The 21,436-nt window shown below is 41.8% G+C and overlaps 1 protein-coding gene across 1 annotated transcript in view; it reads left to right on the plus strand.

Moving 5' to 3' along the window:
- The window catches only part of LOC107390272 (multiple EGF-like-domains 10), a 57,417-nt gene that overhangs the window by 11,853 nt on the left and 24,128 nt on the right, over positions 1-21,436 (plus strand). The window contains 7 exon segments of the mRNA XM_015966889.3: positions 3,194-3,320; positions 5,062-5,163; positions 5,386-5,486; positions 7,496-7,588; positions 13,249-13,495; positions 18,232-18,352; positions 20,790-20,926. Of these exon segments, the coding sequence (XP_015822375.3) occupies positions 3,205-3,320; positions 5,062-5,163; positions 5,386-5,486; positions 7,496-7,588; positions 13,249-13,495; positions 18,232-18,352; positions 20,790-20,926 (917 nt within the window). The 5' untranslated portion in view covers positions 3,194-3,204.

Below are 21,436 nucleotides of genomic sequence, written 5' to 3' on the forward strand. Positions count from 1 at the left end.
AATAGAGTTGCACCATGAGTGGTTATTCTCGTCGGTCTTGTTATCAGGGGAAATAATCCCATACAATACATTGACTCAATAAATTCTTCAGTACTCTTATTATGATTTGGGTTCAATAAATCAATATTAAAGTCTCCACAAATAAACAATCTTTTCTGATTCAGATTTGTGTACAAGTCCTCCATAATGTCCTTAAAAGTCTCAATCTTTGATCCTGGTGTTCTATATATGCAACTAACAATGATATTTTTCTGTTTGTTCATATTTATTTCCACTGTTATACATTCCATCACTCCATCTACCACCCTCGTCATTCTACTCATTTTTTCAAACCTTAAATTTTTATCAACATAGAGTGCCACCCCACCTCCTTTTTTATTTGTCCTATCTAGATGGAGGAGCTCATATCCCTTCATCTCAAAATCCTCTTCTTTTCCAGTATTTATCCAAGTCTCTGATATTGCTATCACATCAAATGGTTGATTAAACTGTGCTATATATGCTTTAATAAATTGAAAGTTTGCATATAGACTTCTACTATTGAAATGAACCATAGTTATATATTCTTACTCCCCTCTATGTTCCTATTAAATTGTTCCATTGTATAATAATTACAGTCCAAAGGAAATCTCTCTTTGAACAGGAAGAACCCTCCAGCAGAACCAAAACCAGGATGGGTGGTCTTCTGCCTGGACTGACTTGGGTCTGAGACGAGAGGACAGACAAGAGACAGAGACAAGCTCAAAAGGGTTGGACTGATTTATATGACCTGATAGTTTCTCTCGGGGTTTCCTGAGGAATTCTGATCTACTCTTCATTACTTCTCTGAAGGTCCACACCCTCAGCCAGGTTCTGGTCTGGACTCTGATTGCAGCAGCGTAACACCTTGATTCTCTTTGAGATCAGCTGAACTTTTTGGGATTATGGTTTAGTTATTTTACCTAGTTTGGTCCAAGCTTCAGCTGTCAGACAGATGGTTTTGCGTTAGGCTCTAGAATCCAGATGAGTTCATGATGGACCGAGTGAGTCCTGTAGCTGCAGAACCAGCCCACACCATCAGCCCTCCACCAACGCCGTGCTGATAGCTGGGATCAGCTGTTTGTGCTGCATTATGGGTAAACATCTCTACTTTGGTCTCACTGTTGCAGAAGTCTTGTGGTTCAGATGAAACAACTCCAACCTGAGCTTCAGAGAGGAGAGTCTTTCTCCTGTAACCCCTCAAACAAGCAAGGCTGGTTCAGTCCAACCGTCCTGTCATGACCTTTGGCCTTTAACATGCTAACTGAGGTCCTTAGTGCCTGAGATTGTCAGCTGGTTGAAATGTTTTCTAGTTGTGAATAATCTCTTCCTCTGTGGGATGATGGGCTCCAAATGACCCTGGACCCTTCTCAGATTGACAGGCAGCAACAGCTGCTTCTCTACGATGTTTTGGTGTCTTTTTGTGGCTTGGTGTAGTCTTCTCTCTAAGGATACATCAGTGGGAATTTCCAAACTCTGATTCTGCCTTTGTTTATTTAGTCAAGTGAAATTCAACATCTAGTATAGTTGTCGTGATAATCTCACATTTATTTCTCATTTTAACACCTTAGGACCACCTGAGTTCCTGCTACTTCCTGATATGTATAACCTGAGATCTGAAAGAGGATACACGTAAACTGAAATAATGACCATAGTCTTCTTTCTTACTCTCCTTTTTTTAAAATCAGTTGAAATTATTCATTAAAATATTCTACTTTATGTTGTTTCTTTGCCAAATATTGTATTGGAAGACTCTTCAAGCCCTTCAAATGCTGTGCTCTGAAAGCTGTTTCAGCATCCTTCCACAAAGAAACGTCTTTCAGACTTCAGACGGGTCACAAGGCATCAGAATGCAATCAAGTTATTAAAAGCTTTATTAGCCATGACTTTTTTTCTAATCACAAATTAAGTTCAGTTTCTGATTTTAATTCTCTCTCTCTCTCTCTCTCTCTCTCTCTCCTCTCTCCTCTCTCTCTCTCTCTCTCTCTCGCTCTCTCTCACTCTCTCTCTCTCGCTCTCTCTCACTCTCTCTCTCTCTCTCTCTCTGTCTAACACACACACACACACACACACACACACACACACACACACACACACACACACACACACACACACACACACACACACACACACACACACACACATTTTCATCTCTAGCTCTTAGCATAATAGCCACACTGCCTGGCAAAAAGTCACCACCAGAAGAAGGTCACACTCTGATGTTTATTTACGCTCGTTAGCTTTGATTTCGGCTCATGCTTCAGTTAGCTTCTCCGGTGTCACATGGTTTGTTTCCATCCATTGTTCCATTAATTTTTCACTAAGATCTTGTATTGATGGTCAGGCTTTTTAAAGGTCATTTTCACCCCTTCAGGGACTCTAAAGGGGTCAACCAGCTTTTCGCCCCAAGCATGACTCCACCTCCTCCTTGCTAACATTGCAGCCTTGTTGGGACACGGTGGCTGTCCATCACTCCATCCATCTGGACCATCCAGGGCTGCACCGCACGCATTAGTGAACAAGACCATTTGAACATTTAGTCTTTGTGCATTCCTGGGCCCATTTCAGCAGTTTCTCTTGGTTCATGCATACCTGAAGCCTCTGGAGGATTCCACACTTTGATGTTTGTGGGACTCCAGAGGCACCAGGAGCTTTTGGGTACCCGTTTGCTGCTTTATAATGTTATTTTAGCAGCTGCTCTCGCAATCTGGTGTATTTATTCGGCACAAACCTTCCTCATTGGACCTTTATCTGATCAAACCCAAGTGTCCTCTGAAAAAGCCACAAATCTCTTAACAGTACGATGATCATGCCTTATTCAAAGCTTTCAGCTATTTCATGGTTTTCAGCAGCAGACGCATCCATTTTTCTTTCCCAAATTACTTGAAAATGGTCTGGTTACTAATGTGGAATGTCCTTTTTTAGTTGTTTTCCTTTAAATGGGTTCACTTGGTAAACAGTTACATATCTATTACGAAAGTGCAGAACTTCAACTTAATTACTTGTTTAGCAGATTTTACATATTTTGTCCCATAATTAGCATTCCAGTTGTATTTCCATTGATTTTGCTGTGTATTCTAGTCATTCCTGAGTTTTCATAAAGATGTTAATACATTACTTTTAAATACTTTAGCTTTGCAGATGTTTACCTGGTGCTCTGTCCTTGTTCTGTTAGCTACCGCTGAGATGGGTATGTGGCTACGCTGGTGTGGAGCAGCCCTTTTGGCTGTGACCTTCTGCTGCCTGCCTCTCTGCTCTTCCCTTAACTTAGAGGATCCAAACGTTTGCAGTCACTGGGAAAGGTGAGTTCCGATAATGCAAGCCTTCCTCTAAAATCCCACGACTCCTTCTAATCACACCTGCAAAAAGTAACGCAACAAGTCAGAGAGCAACCTTTTCCACCAATCTGAAGGTTAATATAATAAAAAACAAAGAAATGCATCTATAAAGTTTTACTGCATAAATAAATAAATTGTTTTTAATTAATGAAACAAGACAATGGTTAATAGACCAGCTTGATACAGCTGTTTTCATCAGTTTTATTACAGGCTAGTTAGTACCTTGGGCTCTTCTTTAAGCATCTCTGTGGCACATATGACTTTTCTGCAGGTACATGTTTGGGGTCATGAATATTTAACTGCTACAGTCAGAAAAGCTTCTGTATTTGCTTTCGTGTCTGGATGTGTGTGTAAAGAATTTGCACGACACCACGGTGCTAATAACACAGTGGTTTGTGTAAAGATGATGTTTGACCCAGTGGGCTTTCCCTACATCCTGCAACTTCCTGGAAACTCACTACTGATGCTAGCCTTTTTTTTTTTCTTGGATGGTTGATTGGTTCTTTTTTTTTTTTTTTTTGCATATACAGTACTGTAGTTTAAACTCTCATAAATCAACAGCCTAATGCTTAAACATTTTTTGATTCAAGTCAAATGGAGGTCACACAGTCACACTTCTAATACCAGAAGGCAGAGCTTTGCACAGCTGTCAGCAAATCTGAGGGTTCCCACAGAAACAAACGTACAGTCAACCAAGAGTTGAACCCTCTGCTGCTGTTTTGTTACAGGCTGTTTTCCCTTAATAAAGTTAGAGCACAGCAACAACACCAACAGCTCCGACAGGCTGCCTTTTAATGACTAATCCAACGGAACAGCTGCACACCCAAAGCAAACTCTCTCTCTTTCTTTCTCTCTCTCTCTCTCACTCTCTCTCTCTCTCTCTCTCTCTCTCACTCTCTCTCTCTCACTCACACGCACACACACATGTGCACACAGCTGTTGTTGTTACAAAGTAAAGAACAGACGCAAAGAAAAACAGTGTTTATTGGGATTAATAAGAAAGTTTTTAGTTAAATTTTGTGACATAAATGAATTTAACTGTTTGTTGTTATCCTGATGTAGGCGTGAACATCAGCATGACCCCGGTCTGAGCGTGTGTGTGTGTGTGTGTGTGTGTGTGTGTGTGCGCATGTGTGTGTGTGTGCGTGTGTGTGTGTGCGCGCACGTGTGTGTGTTATCCTGATGTAGGCGTGAACATCAGCATGACCCCAGTCTGAGCGTGTGTGTGTGTGTGTGTGTGTGTGTGTGTGTGTGTGTGTGTGTGTGTGTGTGTGTTATCCTCTAGCCCCTGCCTTCTGCTGTGTTTGGTCTAGTGAGGGAATCTGACACCTGAATGAATCTTCTTCTGTTTGCAGAGACAACCAAATTCACCTCCTGACTGTCTCATGAATTAACCTCATCAGATTCTCAGTTCAGTCACTAGCGGGTGTTAAACAGAGCTTTGCTGTTTCAGGGATTAAACTGTGTTGTTGTACACACAACGTGTAGCTAATAACAGCAGCTGGTTGGATTAAAGGTTAATGGTTGATGTGCATGAAGGAGCAGGTAGGAAATCGTTTAAATGATAGAAGTAATTAAAATGGCTAGGTAGCTGCAGGTTGGATGTTTGACCCACTCAGAGCTCAGCTGTCAAATGAACTTCCTGTTTTTACACTGTTCTGATTGTCTGGAATATTTGTCTTGATTAATTCTTAATGTTGCATAGTTACACGGTGACGGTGAAGGAGTCGTACGCTCACCAGTATGACCAGGTTTACTACACCAGCTGTACGGACATTCTCAACTGGTTCAAGTGCACCAGACAGAGGTGAGTGAGTGAGTGAGTGAGTGAGTGAGTGAGTGAGTGAGTGAGTGAGTGATCAGGTCATGAAACCTCAAGATTTAACATTTAGAAACCATACATGATTTTATAAATATCTGTTGTCATGGTAACTCCGTCTACCTGTAAGTGAGCTTTGACTTATGTTTGAGGTGATGTATGATTGTAGGTCTAGCCTTACATGTGACCTTTGACCCTGTGTATTTACAGGGTGAGCTACCGGATTGCGTATCGTAGCGGACAGAAGGTCATGTACAGGAGAAAGTCCCAGTGTTGTCCAGGCTTCCATGAGAACGGGGATATTTGTGCTCGTATGTCTTTACACACACTCACGTGCGCACGCACACACACACACACACACACACACACACACACACACACACACACATCTCTCTTTGTCAGCAGTCCATAGGATGTGACAGGTGTGACGCCATGGTGGTCAGCAGCAACAGTAACCAGTGAAAGTTGCTGAAGCCAACTGGTAGAGTTTGTGTGTGTGTGTGTGTGTGTGTGTGTGTGTGTGTGTGTGTGTGTGTGTGTGTGTGTGTGTGTGTTTTAACCCTCTCAGGCTAAAAATAAGTTTTGATAAAAGGACGAACAACTACGGGCTGCGCAGTGGCGCAGTGGTTAGAGCTGTTGCCTTGCAGCGAGAAGGTCCTGGGTTTGATTCCCGGCCTGGGATCTTTCTGCATGGAGTTTGCATGTTCTCCCTGTGCATGCATGGGTTCTCTCCGGGTACAGTCCAAAAAATAGAAGACAGTGTTAGAGCGCCTCAGGAGCTCAGAGAGGAGTTTATCTCTGAGTCAAAAGGCTCTGTTGTGTGAAACTCTGTCACATGCTGCTGCTCAATGGGACAAATCCTGCAGGCTACTGAGGGTTGTTCCGATTAGGAGACAAGTGAATCAGCATAAAGAGCACATGGACTCCTTCCTGTTTTTATTCTTCAGCCTGTTAGAGGTCAAATGCAGCAAGCTGAGTTATTGAAATGTTTATTATAATATAGACAGATTTAATTGTAGATGTTCTGCCCTGTTGCTCTGCTTTTGAGAGGAAGTAATATGTTAGCTGTCTTAATATTAATTATTCTTTATGTTGGTGTCCTCCCGTTTTGTTTCTAGAACATGGTTGTTGCTCTTATGAAAATAAATGTTGAATAACAAACCACATTTACATTCCATATTCAGCTCTGTAATTTGCTAAAGCAAAGTTAATTCCTGTGTCTTATTGCACAACTAGTTTTCTATTAGATATTTAAAACCAGGGGCTCCCAAACGTTTCAGCTTCTGACTCACAAACTACCAGAGGTGTGGACTCGAGTCACATGACTTGGACTCAAATCAGACTTGAGTCATTATTTTAATGACTTCTGACTTGACTTGATAAAATCTATAAAGACTTACGACTTGACTTGGACTTGAACGCCAATGACTTGCGACTTGAATCGACTTGCATCTATTGACTTGATGATAACTTGAGCATATTTGATATTTTAGCACAAAAGTGGCTCCACATGGACAAAAGTCATAAATAATTCTTCGTTCTGGGTGTGATCTTGTACGGCTAAATGCAGCAGCACTTTGTTTAGAATCAGTTTCAGTTGCACTTTCTGCTTGTTTGAGCAAATAAATGAAGCTTTAAGAAGCTTTATTTCTGGAATTTATTTATTATCATTGTCATTAAATCGAAGTTGGACAGATGACTTGATTATGACTTGAAAATTCTAAGTAAAAGACTTGGACTTGACTTGGACTTCCACATCATTGACTTTGGACTCAACTTGGACTTGGTTGTCTTTGACTTGAACTTGACTGGAAAGACTTGTGACTTGCAAAGCAGTGACTTGGTCACACCTCTGCAAACTACAAACAGCAAAGATGTTCAACCCCCCAAATGTCAATCAATCAATCAATCAATCAATCAATCAATCAATCAAAGCTTTATTTATAAAGCGCCTTCCGCAACCCTGTCAGGAAGCCCAAAGCGCTGTCTCTGGGAAGCTGAAGGAGCACAGCCAGGTGACCCAAAGCCATCCTATACTCGTGAACACGACCTGCCGTTTGACGGTCTGTCTGGGCTAGAATAAACAAGAAAATACAAACGCCTTCCAACAGGATTGTTATGCCAACTCATTACCATCATTTTAACCTGGAACTCAACTGCAGACCTCCAGCTTCACAACCAACTTTGGGAACCGCTGCTCTAAACTCAAAAAACTAAGGGCATGACTTTGAGCATCTGTGGTTTTAATGGACAAGTTTAATAACTACAATCTTATTTTTCCTCATGTATTTCTGGTCTCTCTTCCTGTCTCCATGTTCAGCCTATTGTGTAGAGAGCTGTGTTCATGGCCGCTGCTTGGCACCAAACACCTGTCAGTGTGAGCCGGGCTGGGGGGGCTCCAACTGCTCCAGTGGTAAGTGCTCCAGCTGCTGTGACCCATCATGCCTCGTGAGACTGTTTTTCTGTAAAAACCACAGGAGGGAAACCAGACTTGTATCATGTTACTGGTGTCTGATAGGTTTGTTAACGCTCTCTTACATTAGTCTGTAAAACCAAGCAGACCAGGGTTAGGGTAACGGCTCATGATAGTACAGAAAGTCAGATTATTGTAGAGATAGTAGCAGATATTATGCTGCTGCAGAGCCAATGTTAGCTTATCACAGAGATATTAGGTAATGACAACATCTGAGCTAGAGCTGTAATCAGTAACAAATCATAACTGAGATATTGACTAATTAGTGGATAAATATTAGTATGATTAGGGATTTAATTATATTTTGTTTAAAGAATAAGTCACATTTTAATTAAAACATTCAACATAAGAGGATTGATTTTTCTATGATTAAAGAGTAAGTTCAACGAGATCGGTCACTCTGAGTTTAACATACAGGCTGAATTTGAAAATAGTCTTCTTCTCCTGTTTCCTGCATTAGCTGTCAATAGAAAATAGTCGAGTAAACGCTCAGATTAGAAAAGCCACACAGATCTACATCACTCTGAAAATTTTGCATTCATGGACTCACCCATCTTGGCTCGTGACGGGGAAGGCTGTCGTTGGTTTAATATCCAGGGGCCTCTTTTATCAAACGTTCGTAGAGACGTTCCTATATTCTATCCTCCATATGAACAACCCAAAGTGTGATTTATGAAACATGCGGCGGCCTATCGTACGTACATTCCTCCGCAATCAGCTGTTGATAAATCCCACCTGTGCATACTCAGGTGCTGTGCCCGTTGACAGCCATTTGCATAGAGAAACACCCTCAATTAACCATATTTGGTCATGCTACATCCTCAGCTTGTGAGGGGATTCCCTGTTTTTTTTTTTTTTTGTTTCAGGAAAAACAAGAAGAACTTTATTGACAATGAGATGGAAACACTGGCAGCTCAAGCGCAAAAGAGTCAAACAAGTTACAAAAACATGGTCGGGACAGAGGAGAGGTTTCTGTCAGAAATAAATAAAAAAATGGATTTGATCAATTGTAGAGTAACGGGTTGTCGTTTGCATTTGAGGAGTCTTTCTGTTTGGAGTTAGATTTATTTGGAAATGTTGTCTGAGAGTGCAGCCTCTGAGCTGTCATTCAGTCTGGTTACCTTGGCAACGTGGTGTGTATGATTGGGGCTCTGAGTCTGCAGAGGAGGCTCTGGGAGGTTCTCATAGCTGTAAAATAAAATATGGACTGGGATCGGATTCGTGAGGTTTATCTGTTGCACCACAAAGGGTCCCACATCACAGCGTAGCAGAAGGATTTCCTTTTAGATCAGAGCGCTCATGGAGAACACATTCCCTCCAGTGTGCACGTTCTGTTAAATCCTCTAATAACACAGAACAGCCATGATATAATGCCAGATTCCTGTCGGTCACAGGTGGCTTTTATTGGTTTTAGCACCAATTATGCGAAAAAGCGTAATTTTTCCACTGACAACATTACATACTGGATAAATTAAATTTGTGGATGAGAAACACATTTGGATGACTGAGACATTCGGTATTGCACTTCCCCGTTCTGCCACTAGATGCTGTTCCTACGCACGGTCAGAGATATTCTTACATTTAGGAACGTTTCTACGCACAAGTACAAAATGATAAATTCCACACAATGCATAGAATTGTTCCTACGCACGAAATACGCCCAGATCTGTGTGCAAGTATGTTTGATAAAGGAGGCCCCAGGAGAGAGCAGAGCGTGTCTCTGCTAGTAGAAACTAACCGTTAACCTTAGCAACTCCACAACATGGCAGAACTCCTTCAGGCTTGTGTTATTTGTGGCGATAAAACATGGGAGTGGAAGAGTTGTGTTGATGTTAGCCAATCAGAAGCAAAATGTCTGAATATCAGGAAATGAGACTCTAAATGCTGCTGTCACCTGCTCACCTCTGCTCTGGCTCACTTCTAGTTGCTGAAACAGGAGCACCACCGCTTATATCCCACAGAGAAAGACTGGCAAGGCATTCATTTGTACCAGAGGCCACTGCTAATGTATTCAAAAACAAGTGAACTTGGTCTTTAAGGGGATTCTTCTTATCATGATTAAAAGAAAAATGATCACATATTAAAGTCATTCCAGCTTCTCTTATATTCTTTATAAATTTGATCGTTTGGTGACCAGAGACACACAAACCCAGTTACACATAAGTAAGTCTTGAAGTGCATTCTACTCCTCTTTAATCACTGATTGCATAAGTGCTGCTGGGAGCTGAGAACGTGATCTTGGCGCAGTGGTGGTGTGCTTTTCTGTGTACTTGTGAATTAGTGGGATGTTTTAGTTAGTATCTGATCATAAAGCTCCAGGGACAACACATCAGCATGGAAATCTGCTGGAATGCTGTGATGTGTTTTTTTTTTTTGTTTTTACTGACTCTTTCTCAGTTCCCATAAGTGCACCATTCTTGGTTGGCTTGGTAATCACTACACAGAAAAACATTCCGTCCTCCATCTCTTCACAGTGTGGAGAATAATGAGCCAAATCTCAACAACTGGCAGCTCAGGTTACTGGATCATCGTTGCTGACTGTTTTCTCCCTATCACGTCTCCGTGGTCCATGTGAAGAGCCGTGCCGAGTCGTCGTAAACAAATAAAGTTACAGTAGAGGAGAAATCGTTGATTCCTCATCAGCAATTTGTGATAAATTCTAGATAACACTGAAATGTCATAATTCCTCCAAGGAACAAGTTTTTAAATTTAAAAAAGTGAAATCTTTCATGAGACTGATTCGCCACCCTTGTGACTGAACTGTGACACAATGCTGTCTTTTTTATTGACCACAGACCAATGAAAGAGATTAGCCTGTTTTCCAGGAAGTAGACAAGGAGCTTGGTCTTTCTTCAATCTAGGTCAGGTTTCACAAAGGTACCGGGATGGCAGACTTGAATGCAGGAGAGGTTTACATGTGCACTTTAGTGTCTCAAATCTCTTCCTCCTCTTTGTCCCCTATATGTCTCTCTCCTCGGACACCACAGCAGCTAAAACTGGGCCAGACTGCCTGAGGACAGAGAAACATGCACTTTTATCTCCTCAGAGCAGAGCCCTCTAATGCAGGAATAAAAAGGGTCTGTTAATGACATGGACTTCTTCAGAATACTAAAATAGTGTTGTGATCTGTGGTCTGCACATACATAACAAATGTAGCATCATTATGAGTCGGTTTACATGAATAGATGTGGACATGTGGAACTTTTTTATTTGAACTAAAAGTCTTTTTTAATTTTTGAGGTAGAGAAGAGAAAAGTTTGTTCATTGCAGCTCTAATTTCTACTCTTTTATATCGACTATTCAGTCTGAACAAGAGGTTAACGCTGCATTGGCAAATCTGCAAAACAAGCTAGAATTAAACGTTATTTTTCATGCCTCTTAACAACGTTCTAACATAGAATAGCTATAACTGTTTTATGGAGGTTAAAAAACGAAAACAAATTAATAAAGTGGTTCTCTCGCATTAGTCTAAAAACTTCCACCAATAACACATTTCAGATCAAAAGAAAACTATCCGAATGTCGGTCTTGTCAAACTGCCGCTCTACCCTGGGTCCTCCACTCATCACACACTCACGTATTCAGTAGCAGAACACCACTGTTGTGAGAAGTTCTCCGCTCAATAATATCAGAGAAGGCGATACAGCCGGCTGCTACCACTTCAGCTTTAGGACAAACTACCAGAGTCCCAAAAAGGAAAACACCATTTGAAGTTATAGGAAACAAGACATTTGGACCTAGAAACGGCAGCTGGTGTTTAGCGTTTTCTCGTTTCCTCTGGCAATGTGGGTTTCGGTGTCAGACGGACGCGGTTCGAGGAAGATAGTTGACGAGAGTGGTGAGAGTTCTGTGACTGTGTTTGTATTCAAAAGCCACCTCTGTTTTGCAGATTTGGGTTAGGCTGGGTTGGGTTTAGTCTATAAATTGCAGTTTTAAGGTGACTGAAGTCTGGTCATTGGCTTAAGGCTTCAAACATGGGGTAGAACACTTACTTGTTATAACCTAAGTGCATCTGAGTTCTCCCTCTTTGTTCTGTGCTTCTCTGTTCTGTCGTGTCAGAGCTCCTCAATACCACCTAGTCAAAACTGGTATGAACCAGGTTTTCGGTGGGCCAACCAGGCAAACTTGATTATTTTAAGTAGTTTGAGCTCAAACATATAGTTACAACAAACTAGGTTTTGTTGGTGTCCTCCCGTTTTGGACACCGCAGTGTCCATTTGGTTTGTCATTCTTGAGAACAGGATCTTCTGGTCATTTCTCCCACTTTGAACAAAGAAAATTTGATCTGTATTCAACACAGAACTTCCTGTGCACTCTTCCAGCCTCATGGTCATGGCGCTCCATGTGCACTTTGATTGCCTGCATCATACTTCTGCTGGACTGTTTCCGTGGCACCTTTGCAGAACCTTTAGAGTTTGCGCCTCATTGGGTTTCTGCTGACTGAGGCATTAACATCATGGCAGCATGACGTACTCATCATGAATCTCAGTTGTTTTGTCTTGTATAGTGGTTTTGACATGCAACATAGCTCAGCGCACCTCCTTTTTGCTTAGTGAACAGTACTTTATGAATGGATTGCAATATACCTGTTGGATTGGACTGAATTAAGTCTCTGGGTGCTGAAACCCTCTGTGCATCAGAAGGACATTTTCTGACTTGACACACATAAAACCCCTAAATCTAAATCTGGTTTTAGCCCTCTGAAACACTTCACTGTGATTAAATTTTTACCCAGACATCTGTGAACAATTTGGATGTTGTTTATAAACATCTTTTGACCTCTAAAATGCTCAGAGGAGTTTTTATTTTGAATGTCAGAAAGAAAAGAGCTAATTGTTTTCACAAGCCTGCACCAAAATCAGTACAAGGATATACACGACTCATGATAGTTTACTTCAGTCGGACATTTCTTAATGAAAAGTTACAATTCCTCCCAATCTTGATGCAAACCTCTATGATGCACCATAATGAAAGGTTTGGCTCTCTTCACTCCCTGCACGCTTCCCAGTAATTTTCATGTTCTGAGAGTGCCATGGCTTCTCCATGTGATCTTCCATAAATCAGGCTGTAGGTGTGGTCTCATTCAGACTCCAATCATCAGGCCAAGGTTAACGAGGTGGGTTCAGGTCAGAATCTGCCCAGCCACAGCAACCAGGTCTCTGATTACTTCAGACTCAGATGGTTTTCACGTTATGGTTTCAAAGGGTTTTCTCATCAGCTACATCCTGGTTTACATTAAGAGAACATGTGATTATTACAGGATTTAGTCCTGTTCCTTCACAAAGGAGCTGGAGCCGTAACTATGGGTCTGTTTAATCAGCAAGAAGAGGTTTGGTTTAATACATTTGTGTGTGTGTGTGTGTGTGTGTGTGTGTGTGTGTGTGTGTGTGTGTGTGTGTGTGTGTGTGTGTGTGTGTGTGTGTGTGTGTGTGTGTGTGTGTGTGTGTGTGTGTGTGTGTGGAGGGGTATTTTGATTATCTCTTTGTGGTTAAGATTCGGTTAGGTTATTAAAGGCACCTATGTCGAGCTGCATCTATCGCATCAGCTTTGAAAAATCCACCACATGCAGCTTGCTCAATGTGTTTCTTCTCTACTTCTCAGCCTGTGACAGTAACCACTGGGGTCCCCACTGCAGTAGCAGATGTCAGTGCCAGAACGAAGCTCTATGCAACCCCATTACTGGAGCCTGTGTCTGCTCCCCTGGATACAGAGGCTGGCGCTGCGAGAGCCACTGTGATGAAGGAACCTACGGTAATGGATGTCAACAGAAATGTCAGTGCCAGAATGGAGCTACCTGTCACCATGTGACTGGGGAATGCAAGTGCTCACCAGGATACACCGGAGCTTTGTAAGTTACAGTAGATGGAGCAACGTGCTTTAATTTATGTTTCTAATGTAAATGTTGACAGGAAGGTAAATGTCCAGGGTGTGGACTGAACATGGACAAACAGGTTTAGGCTTGTTCTTACTCTTTATTTGCCAATTCAGAGATAAGTTTCTCTGGTGCATTCCATGTTTTGGACCTGATTGGGGGAGGTTGGAGGGGCTGTTTGCACCAGTGTGCGGCTTCCTCACCTCTGTCAGTGTGCCCTAGAGCAGCTGTGGCTACAGTGTAGCTCATCACCACCAGCATGTGAATGTATGTTTGCATGTGTGTAGCATTTACCAGATACACCGGGGTTCACACACACACAGAGAGCACACAGTTTTTGCTTCTCACAGCTTTATTTATTCCTATGGAATTGTGTAGCTGCAACGCTGCTCTGCAGACTCAGAGCCACAAGCCTTCTCACGTTTTCTTCATCTCTTCTCCTTCTGCGGCACTGGCCCTTGTAATCAGCCTCAAGCTGATTGGTAATTGGCACCTAGTGCGCAGCGACGAGCTCCCAGCGGCCCCTCCCCTCCTGCGCACCGCCACAGTGGGTAGTCTGGTTGTGTTGTAAAGTGCCTTGAGGTTGAAAATCCCAGTATGTGCTATATGAATACAGGCCATTTATAATATTTTTATTTGCTCCATAGTAAAGATGTAAACTGACAGAACCATGGAGATGTTATAAATCAAGGTGTGTCCTGCAGTCAGCATCACAGTTGTCTTTAGGCTAGTTCTCAGTCAGTCTGCATGTTTAAAGGGTGAAAAGTAGTCACAGTGCTGTTTGGTGTCAGGGTGTGTACCACACTGAACTTGAACCACAGAAAGACAAGAACAGGGTTGTCTCTGGTGATTAGAAGACTATTAATGACCATCTAAAGGCTAGAAGAATGTATCCACACAGCTTGATTTTCCTGTCTACAGTTAGACATAATATTACTATGGGTAGAGGTTACTAGAGGTGTGCCCCAGGGCTCTGTCCTGGGGCCCCTTCTCTTCATTATCTAACTTCTACCGCTAGGTCACATATTCCGGGAAATGTGAAATTCATTTCCACTGCTGCAGATGACACTGTAGCATTAAGGATTGGCTACATATATTAAATGATCAATAAGATGTGATACTCCACAAAAATATGAAATATTAATCTGATTGGTCTTTGAATGTTTAATCAGAAGACTTTGGTTTCTTTGAGTTCAGGGCGCACACACACTTCACATTAATTCAGACAGAGTCATGAATATAGTTTATACAAATGACTTTTATTCTTTATTCCTAAACTAAATGATTTTACACGGTAAATGGCCTGTATTTGATATAGCACCTTCTAGAGTCCTGGAACCCCCCAAGGCGCTTTACAACACAATCAGTCATTCACCCATTCACACACACACATTCACACGCTGGTGGGGATGAGCTACGATGTAGCCACAGCTGCCCTGGGGTGCACTGACAGAGGCGAGGCAGCCGAGCACTGGTGCCACCGGTCCCTCTGACCACTACCAGCAGGCAACGTGGGTTAAGTGTCTTGCCCAAGGACACAACGACAGCGACAGACTGAGCGAGGCTCGAACCTGCAACCTTCCGATTACGGGGAGAGAACTTAACTCCTGTGCCACCATTGCCCACATGACAATGTATGAATGGAGTGATGGTTGTACAGATAACAGTTGATGAATGAAATGATGGAACATGAGCTAGATGTTTTAGCAAAACCTTTCTTAAGTATCTGAGAGGATAGAGATAGTCAAGTCTGGGTTTAAAATCAATTAGGCTATATGGTTTGAGAAGCTAAACTTTATTTGTAAAACCATCCAATGCTAATGTGCAGAGTCTACGATATCCTTGTGTGACTGTCGCTCCCGGCTGTCCAAAAGAAAGGCGTCCCAAGTGGTGACTTCACCAGACATCAAGACCACGAGAATCCAAAGAGTTGTAGCTCCCTTTGAATTCAGCTTTCACTGGCCATGAGATGCATCAGGGTCTGCAGGTTAGATGTCTGTCTGAGGTGTTGGGTGGCTCTTAAAAGAGCTGTTGTGTCTGAAATCACTCACAAGTGTTGCAGAGAGGCTTTGACCTTTGGGTCAAAAGATAGGATGGTTCCAAATGCATGCTCACAAAGAAGAACGGAAGAACCGACTAGATCAGGAAGTGATTCCTGGTTTTATCAACTTTTGTTGATAAATTTGGCAAATCAGAATTTTAAAAAGGCATTAAAGGCATTACCAAAATACCTCAGAAGTCACACCTTCAGTCAGACACTGAGAGAGGTTAACTCTTAGTGTGAAGTACAAATGTTAAAACAGTTATGTGCAGCAAAAATGTTAAACATTGATAATAATCTTATAATGTGTATGAGTATACTGATAGATTAACTTGTTGAATCAACAAATACTGATCTGCTGTAGTTTAAGATCTGAAAAGAATCACTGCAGGAAAAGTATTCATTTTAACACATTAAGGCACACATTATTCAAACACTTTGGGATTGAACAAGAAATGATTATGTGACACTTATGCAATTATCAAATTTTAAAAAGTCATTTATGGTTCAAGGAAGATGAACTTTATTCAGAGAGTGGAGGTCTCATCTTCTGCATGAGACCTTGAGCAAAGATATTATGGCTCCCTTGTTCGGGAACAAGGTCTTGAGCAGTGCTTTCTTGTTTGGAGACCAGACAGATGGGGTGTTTGTGTCTGCAAATTAAAAAGTTAATTTCTGGTCATTTTGATGAAAACTTGACCTTTGAGTACGCTACAACACCCAGCTCTATTTGCCTTCCAAACCTAAAGCCTCCCTCCCTCCTCTGTCCCCCTGTTTAACTGAAATTAAGTCATGGTTCTCCACTGACTTCCTCAAATTAAACTGTGACAAAACAGAAATCTTCGTTGTTGGAACAAAATTCACCTTATCCTAAGCTGACTGTTTTTGTCTCAGTGTTGACTCCTCTACTACCTCTCCCTCCCCTCAGGTTAAGAGCCTGGGTGTCGTCCTTGACAGCAATCTCTCATTTAAATCTCATATCGGTAACGTCACTCGGTCAGCGTATTTTCATCTTCGTAATATTAATCGCCTGCGCCCCTCTCTTTCCCCATTCTGCTTCTATTCTCATCAGCTTAGTCTCTTCCTGAATTGATTACTGTAACTCACTTCTGGTTGGTCTAACTCAAAGAACCCTCCACAAGCTCCAGTTAGTTCAAAACTCTGCTGTGGGTCATCACTGGCACTCCCCTGTCTCACCATATCAGTCTGGTCCTTCTGCATCTCCATAGGCTCCCAGTTAAACAATGGATCAAGTTCAAAGTCCTACTTCTCACTTTCAGAGCTGTGCACAGTCTTTCTCCCCCATATCTATCTGATCTCATTCAAGTTGTTTCTCCAGTCCACTCCCCATATTTGTCATCTTCTGTCCACCTTGTTGTTCCTTCCTTCCGTCTTACCTCAATGGGCCTCAGATCCTTCAGTTACTCTGCTCCCCGTCTCTGCCACAAGCCATCTGGGACTCTGACTCCCTCCCATCAAATCTAAACTAAAAACTCACCTTTTCAAGACTGCATACTGTTTATGACATAGTTCAATATTTTGTTATTTGATTTTTGTTCTGTTTTACCTCAGGTTTTTATGAGTGATTTGTTTTTAGCTAATTTCACTTTTAACTGGATTTTTATTATTTTATTGTACATTGGGTTCCCTGAAAGGTGCTTTAAAGAAAATGTATTATTATTATTATTATTAACATTATTTATTCAGAGGTTTAAGGTCCATACAACAGAACAACATCCACAGAGATTAGATGTCAACTCAATGGTTAATGGCCGTCTGTGTCAGATACAAAGAAAGATATGGATGGATAAAGCCCGCCTCTTTCGGCTGGACAACCTGAAGCCTAAGGGAGGCGGCTCCTTTCACTCCTGTCTTGGTTGTGTAATTAGCATAATTCATGTCGTCACTACTGAAAAATCAGATCACAGAATCCTTCTCTGTTAGAAACAAACTTGACTTAGTGGAAGATGTCTGAGGAGGTCACCGCTGTTGGAGCAACTCCTAAATAATGAATTTCTGGTTCCATCATTTTGATTTTTTATTATTCTCTTAATCCAGAAATCAATAACAAAGTCTGCTCCCCAAGAAACTGGATGCTGATATGATCTCAGTGGGTGAATCAGAATGAGGACCACAGGAAACATATGTTGGTTTTCTGGTTTTATTGAATTAGTTAGGCCTGTTGTCCGTAGTATTATTTTGCTCCTGTCTCATTATGATAATCGCTTGCCTGTGTGTGCGTGTGCGTGCGTGCGTGCGTGTGTGTGTGTGTGTGTGTGTGTGTGTGTGTGTGTGTGTGTGTGTGTATGTGTGTGTGTGTGTGTGTGTGTGTGTGTGTGTTACATCTTGCTTTCCTTCTCCATGAGTAGTCTTGTCTTCTGTGTTTGTAGGATGAGCCCAGTTGTGCTGGAAGAGCTAACCTGGCAAAAACATGATTTTGTTTTTGTTTCGATCTAATTTTTATTCACAGAATGTTACATTTTGTCATTCTTTACTTTTTGTTCTTTTTCCAAAGCACCATCATCATATGGGACAAAGGACGCAAGCAACCCTTAATTTATTTTTATTTATCTATTCCTTTATTTTTATGAAAAAACCCACCGAGATGTCAAATCTCATTTCCATGAGCGATAGGCCACAGTTACCCGACTCTGTTCTGCTTCCTTTGCAGCTGTGAACGCCTATGTCCTCCAGGGAAACACGGGCAGCAGTGTGAGGAGAGGTGTCCGTGTCAGAATGGAGGAGTGTGTCATCATGTGACTGGAGACTGTTCCTGTCCTGCAGGATGGACGGTAATTCAACCTTATAAATCTGACTTGATACATAGCTTTTTGGGTTCCAGGTGCCTGATGATCAGTCTGCACATTTACCAACAGTAGTACACAGCTGGTTTCAGAATAAAACAGAAAAATATCATCTTCTATCTCATAGCCTTTACCTTTAACATGCGTGTCTATCATTTTCTCTCTAATCTCCTGAGACAACTCTTTCCTTCACTTCCTCTGGTCCATGTTGAGTGTGGTACACACCACGTCACCAAACAACACAGTGACTACCTGGATCCCTATATACAGGTCCACTGACTGAATACACGGTTATAGACACCTGTGATGCTAATTGGTGGGCACACCTAGAATTAACACGTCCCTGTGGTCACATTATTTTCAGGCTTTTCTAGGGGTGCCATCCTTTTTGTCCATGCCTGTTCCATGAGTTTATTTATTTTTTTGTAATTCTGTTTAAGCATACATTGAAAAGCAATGTCCGAATTTCATTGGTAATTTTTCATAGAATTTGTGTTTATTATTACTTGTGTCAGATTCAAGTTTTTTTTGTGACCTTTGTGGGTCTTTCTTTCTTGGAACGAAGGGTACCAACAGTTTTGTTCACGTCTTTACCTCCTCCTCTTTATCTGCCATGTGTTTATACCATGTTTTATGTGTTTATATCATGTTTTATGTGTTTATATCATGTTTTATGTGTTTATACCATGTTTTATGTGTTTATATCATGTTTTTATACTGATTTTCTACCTCATTATATTACTGTGCTTTTGCATGTTTTTAAATGTGTTTTTATCATGTTTTTCTACCTGTTTATATGTTAGTCCTATGTAGGTGAGAGCACCCTGAATTTCTTTGTCTTTGGGTGTAATGACAGTATTCTATTCTATTCTATTCTATTCTATTCTATTCCACATCACTTTCCACTGTCATGTTGATGACACCCAGCTATATCCATATTCTTCCCCAAATGACTCTCTGCCCATTGCTTCACTGACCAACTGTCTGGATGAGATAAAAACCTGGTTTGCTCACAGTCTTTTAAAACTAAACGGCAATAAGACCGAAATTCTTCTTGTCGGAACTAAGTCTATGATTACTAAATCAGTTTTTCCCTTTTTCCTATTCGACAATAAGATCCTATCTCTTTCATCACAGGTTAAAAGTCTGGGTGTCAACTTGGATACAAATTTGTCTTTCTCTGCTCACGTCAATAATGTGGTTTGTTTAGTTACTTTCAACTGCACATTATCAATCGGCTACGACCATCTCTTACTCGGAACGATGCCAAAATTTTAGTTAATGCATTAGTCACACCCCGTCTTCATCGTCGTCTTCCTCTGCTTATCCGGGTCCGGGTCGCGGGGGCAGCATCCCAACTAGGAAGCTCCAGACCGCCCTCTCCCCGGCCACCTCCACCAGCTCCTCCGGCAGGACCCCAAGGCGTTCCCGGACCAGATTGGAGATGTAACCTCTCCAACGTGTCCTGGGTCGATCCGGGGGCCTCCTGCCAGCAGGACATGCCCGAAACACCTCCCCAGGGAGGCGTCCAGGAAGCATACTGACCAGATGCCCAAACCACCTCAACTGGCTCCTTTCGATCCGAAGGAGCAGCGGTTCTACTCCGAGTCCCTCCCGAATGTCCGAGCTCCTCACCCTATCTCTAAGGCTGAGCCCGGCCACCCTACGGAGGAAACTCATTTCGGCCGCTTGTATCCGCGATCTCGTTCTTTCGGTCATTACCCAAAGCTCTCATCTTTCTGGGATCTCACAGAAACTCCTGCAGAAACTACAGCTGGTACAAAACTCTGCAGCTCGCGTTATCACCAAGACTCAGCTTAAACAACATATTACACCGGTTCTCTCTGAGTTGCACTGGCTGCCAGTTGCTTATCTTATTCAATTTAAAATGCTCTTACTGACATTTAAAGCTCTAAATAATCTTGCACCCCTTTACCTAACAAACATTCTTCTACCTTATACCCCATCGCACACTCTGTTCATCTAGCAACTCACTGACTATACCACAAGATTGTTTGTCATCTATGGGTCTTTGGTCCTTCGGCTCACAATCCCTTCGGCTTTGGAATAAACTCCCTTCCTCAATTCGCTTGACCACCTCTGTACAACACTTTAAATCTCCTCTCAAAACCCACTTATTTAGGCAGGTGTATGGTGTACTCTAGGTGATTTTATCTATTTATGTGATTGTCAGTGCTAAATTTTATTATTTCAGCATTGTTCTATTGATGCTATTTTCATGTTAGTTTTCATTGACTGTTGATTTTGCACTGCTTGCACAATTTGTTTACTGCTTTTACTTTTGTTGTTCAGCGACCTTGAGGGTCTGAAAAGCACTTGCAAATAAAACGTATTATTATTATTTTTATTAGTATATCTTTAAATGACTCTTAAGATACTGTTCTTCTGTTGCTGATATTTCCAGGGATCTGTGTGTGGACAGCCCTGTCCAGAAGGACGATTTGGACTGAATTGTTCCCAGGAATGTCAGTGCCACAATAACGGCCTCTGCTTGTCAACCACTGGACAATGTCTCTGCAGTCCAGGATACATGGGAGACCGGTGAGGGGCAGCTCTCCTAACCTTTGTAGTGATGTCATCCTCTTTCCCTTCATCATCTTGAAGCTGTTTCAACTTAATTCCAGTTTTATGTGCAACACATGAAAGGATAAAAAATATCTGTCTGTCTGTCTGTCTCTCGATGTATTCATTAAGTTTATTGTCCATCTATCACAAAACAGATCCAGACCTAAAAATACATTTAGAGTCAATAACATCACGTTTTACCTCGTAGTCACACACACACACACACACACACACACACACACACACACACACACACACACACACACACACACACACACACACACTGTAAGAATGTATTTTTTTACATAATAAATACGGTTCTGACACACCACTGAGAGGACAGAATTCAATCAGGATTACCAACTGGTTTTGTCACAGAACGGTCTCAGCTGAGCCCTGCTCCAGGCGTTCAGTCCCATAATTACCAGCATCACATCATGTGTGCTGTGTAATTAGATATCTTATAGCAGGGAGACACAAATAACC

The sequence above is a fragment of the Nothobranchius furzeri genome, chromosome 6, assembly GCF_043380555.1.
Source record: "Nothobranchius furzeri strain GRZ-AD chromosome 6, NfurGRZ-RIMD1, whole genome shotgun sequence".
NCBI classification, from domain to species: domain Eukaryota; kingdom Metazoa; phylum Chordata; class Actinopteri; order Cyprinodontiformes; family Nothobranchiidae; genus Nothobranchius; species Nothobranchius furzeri.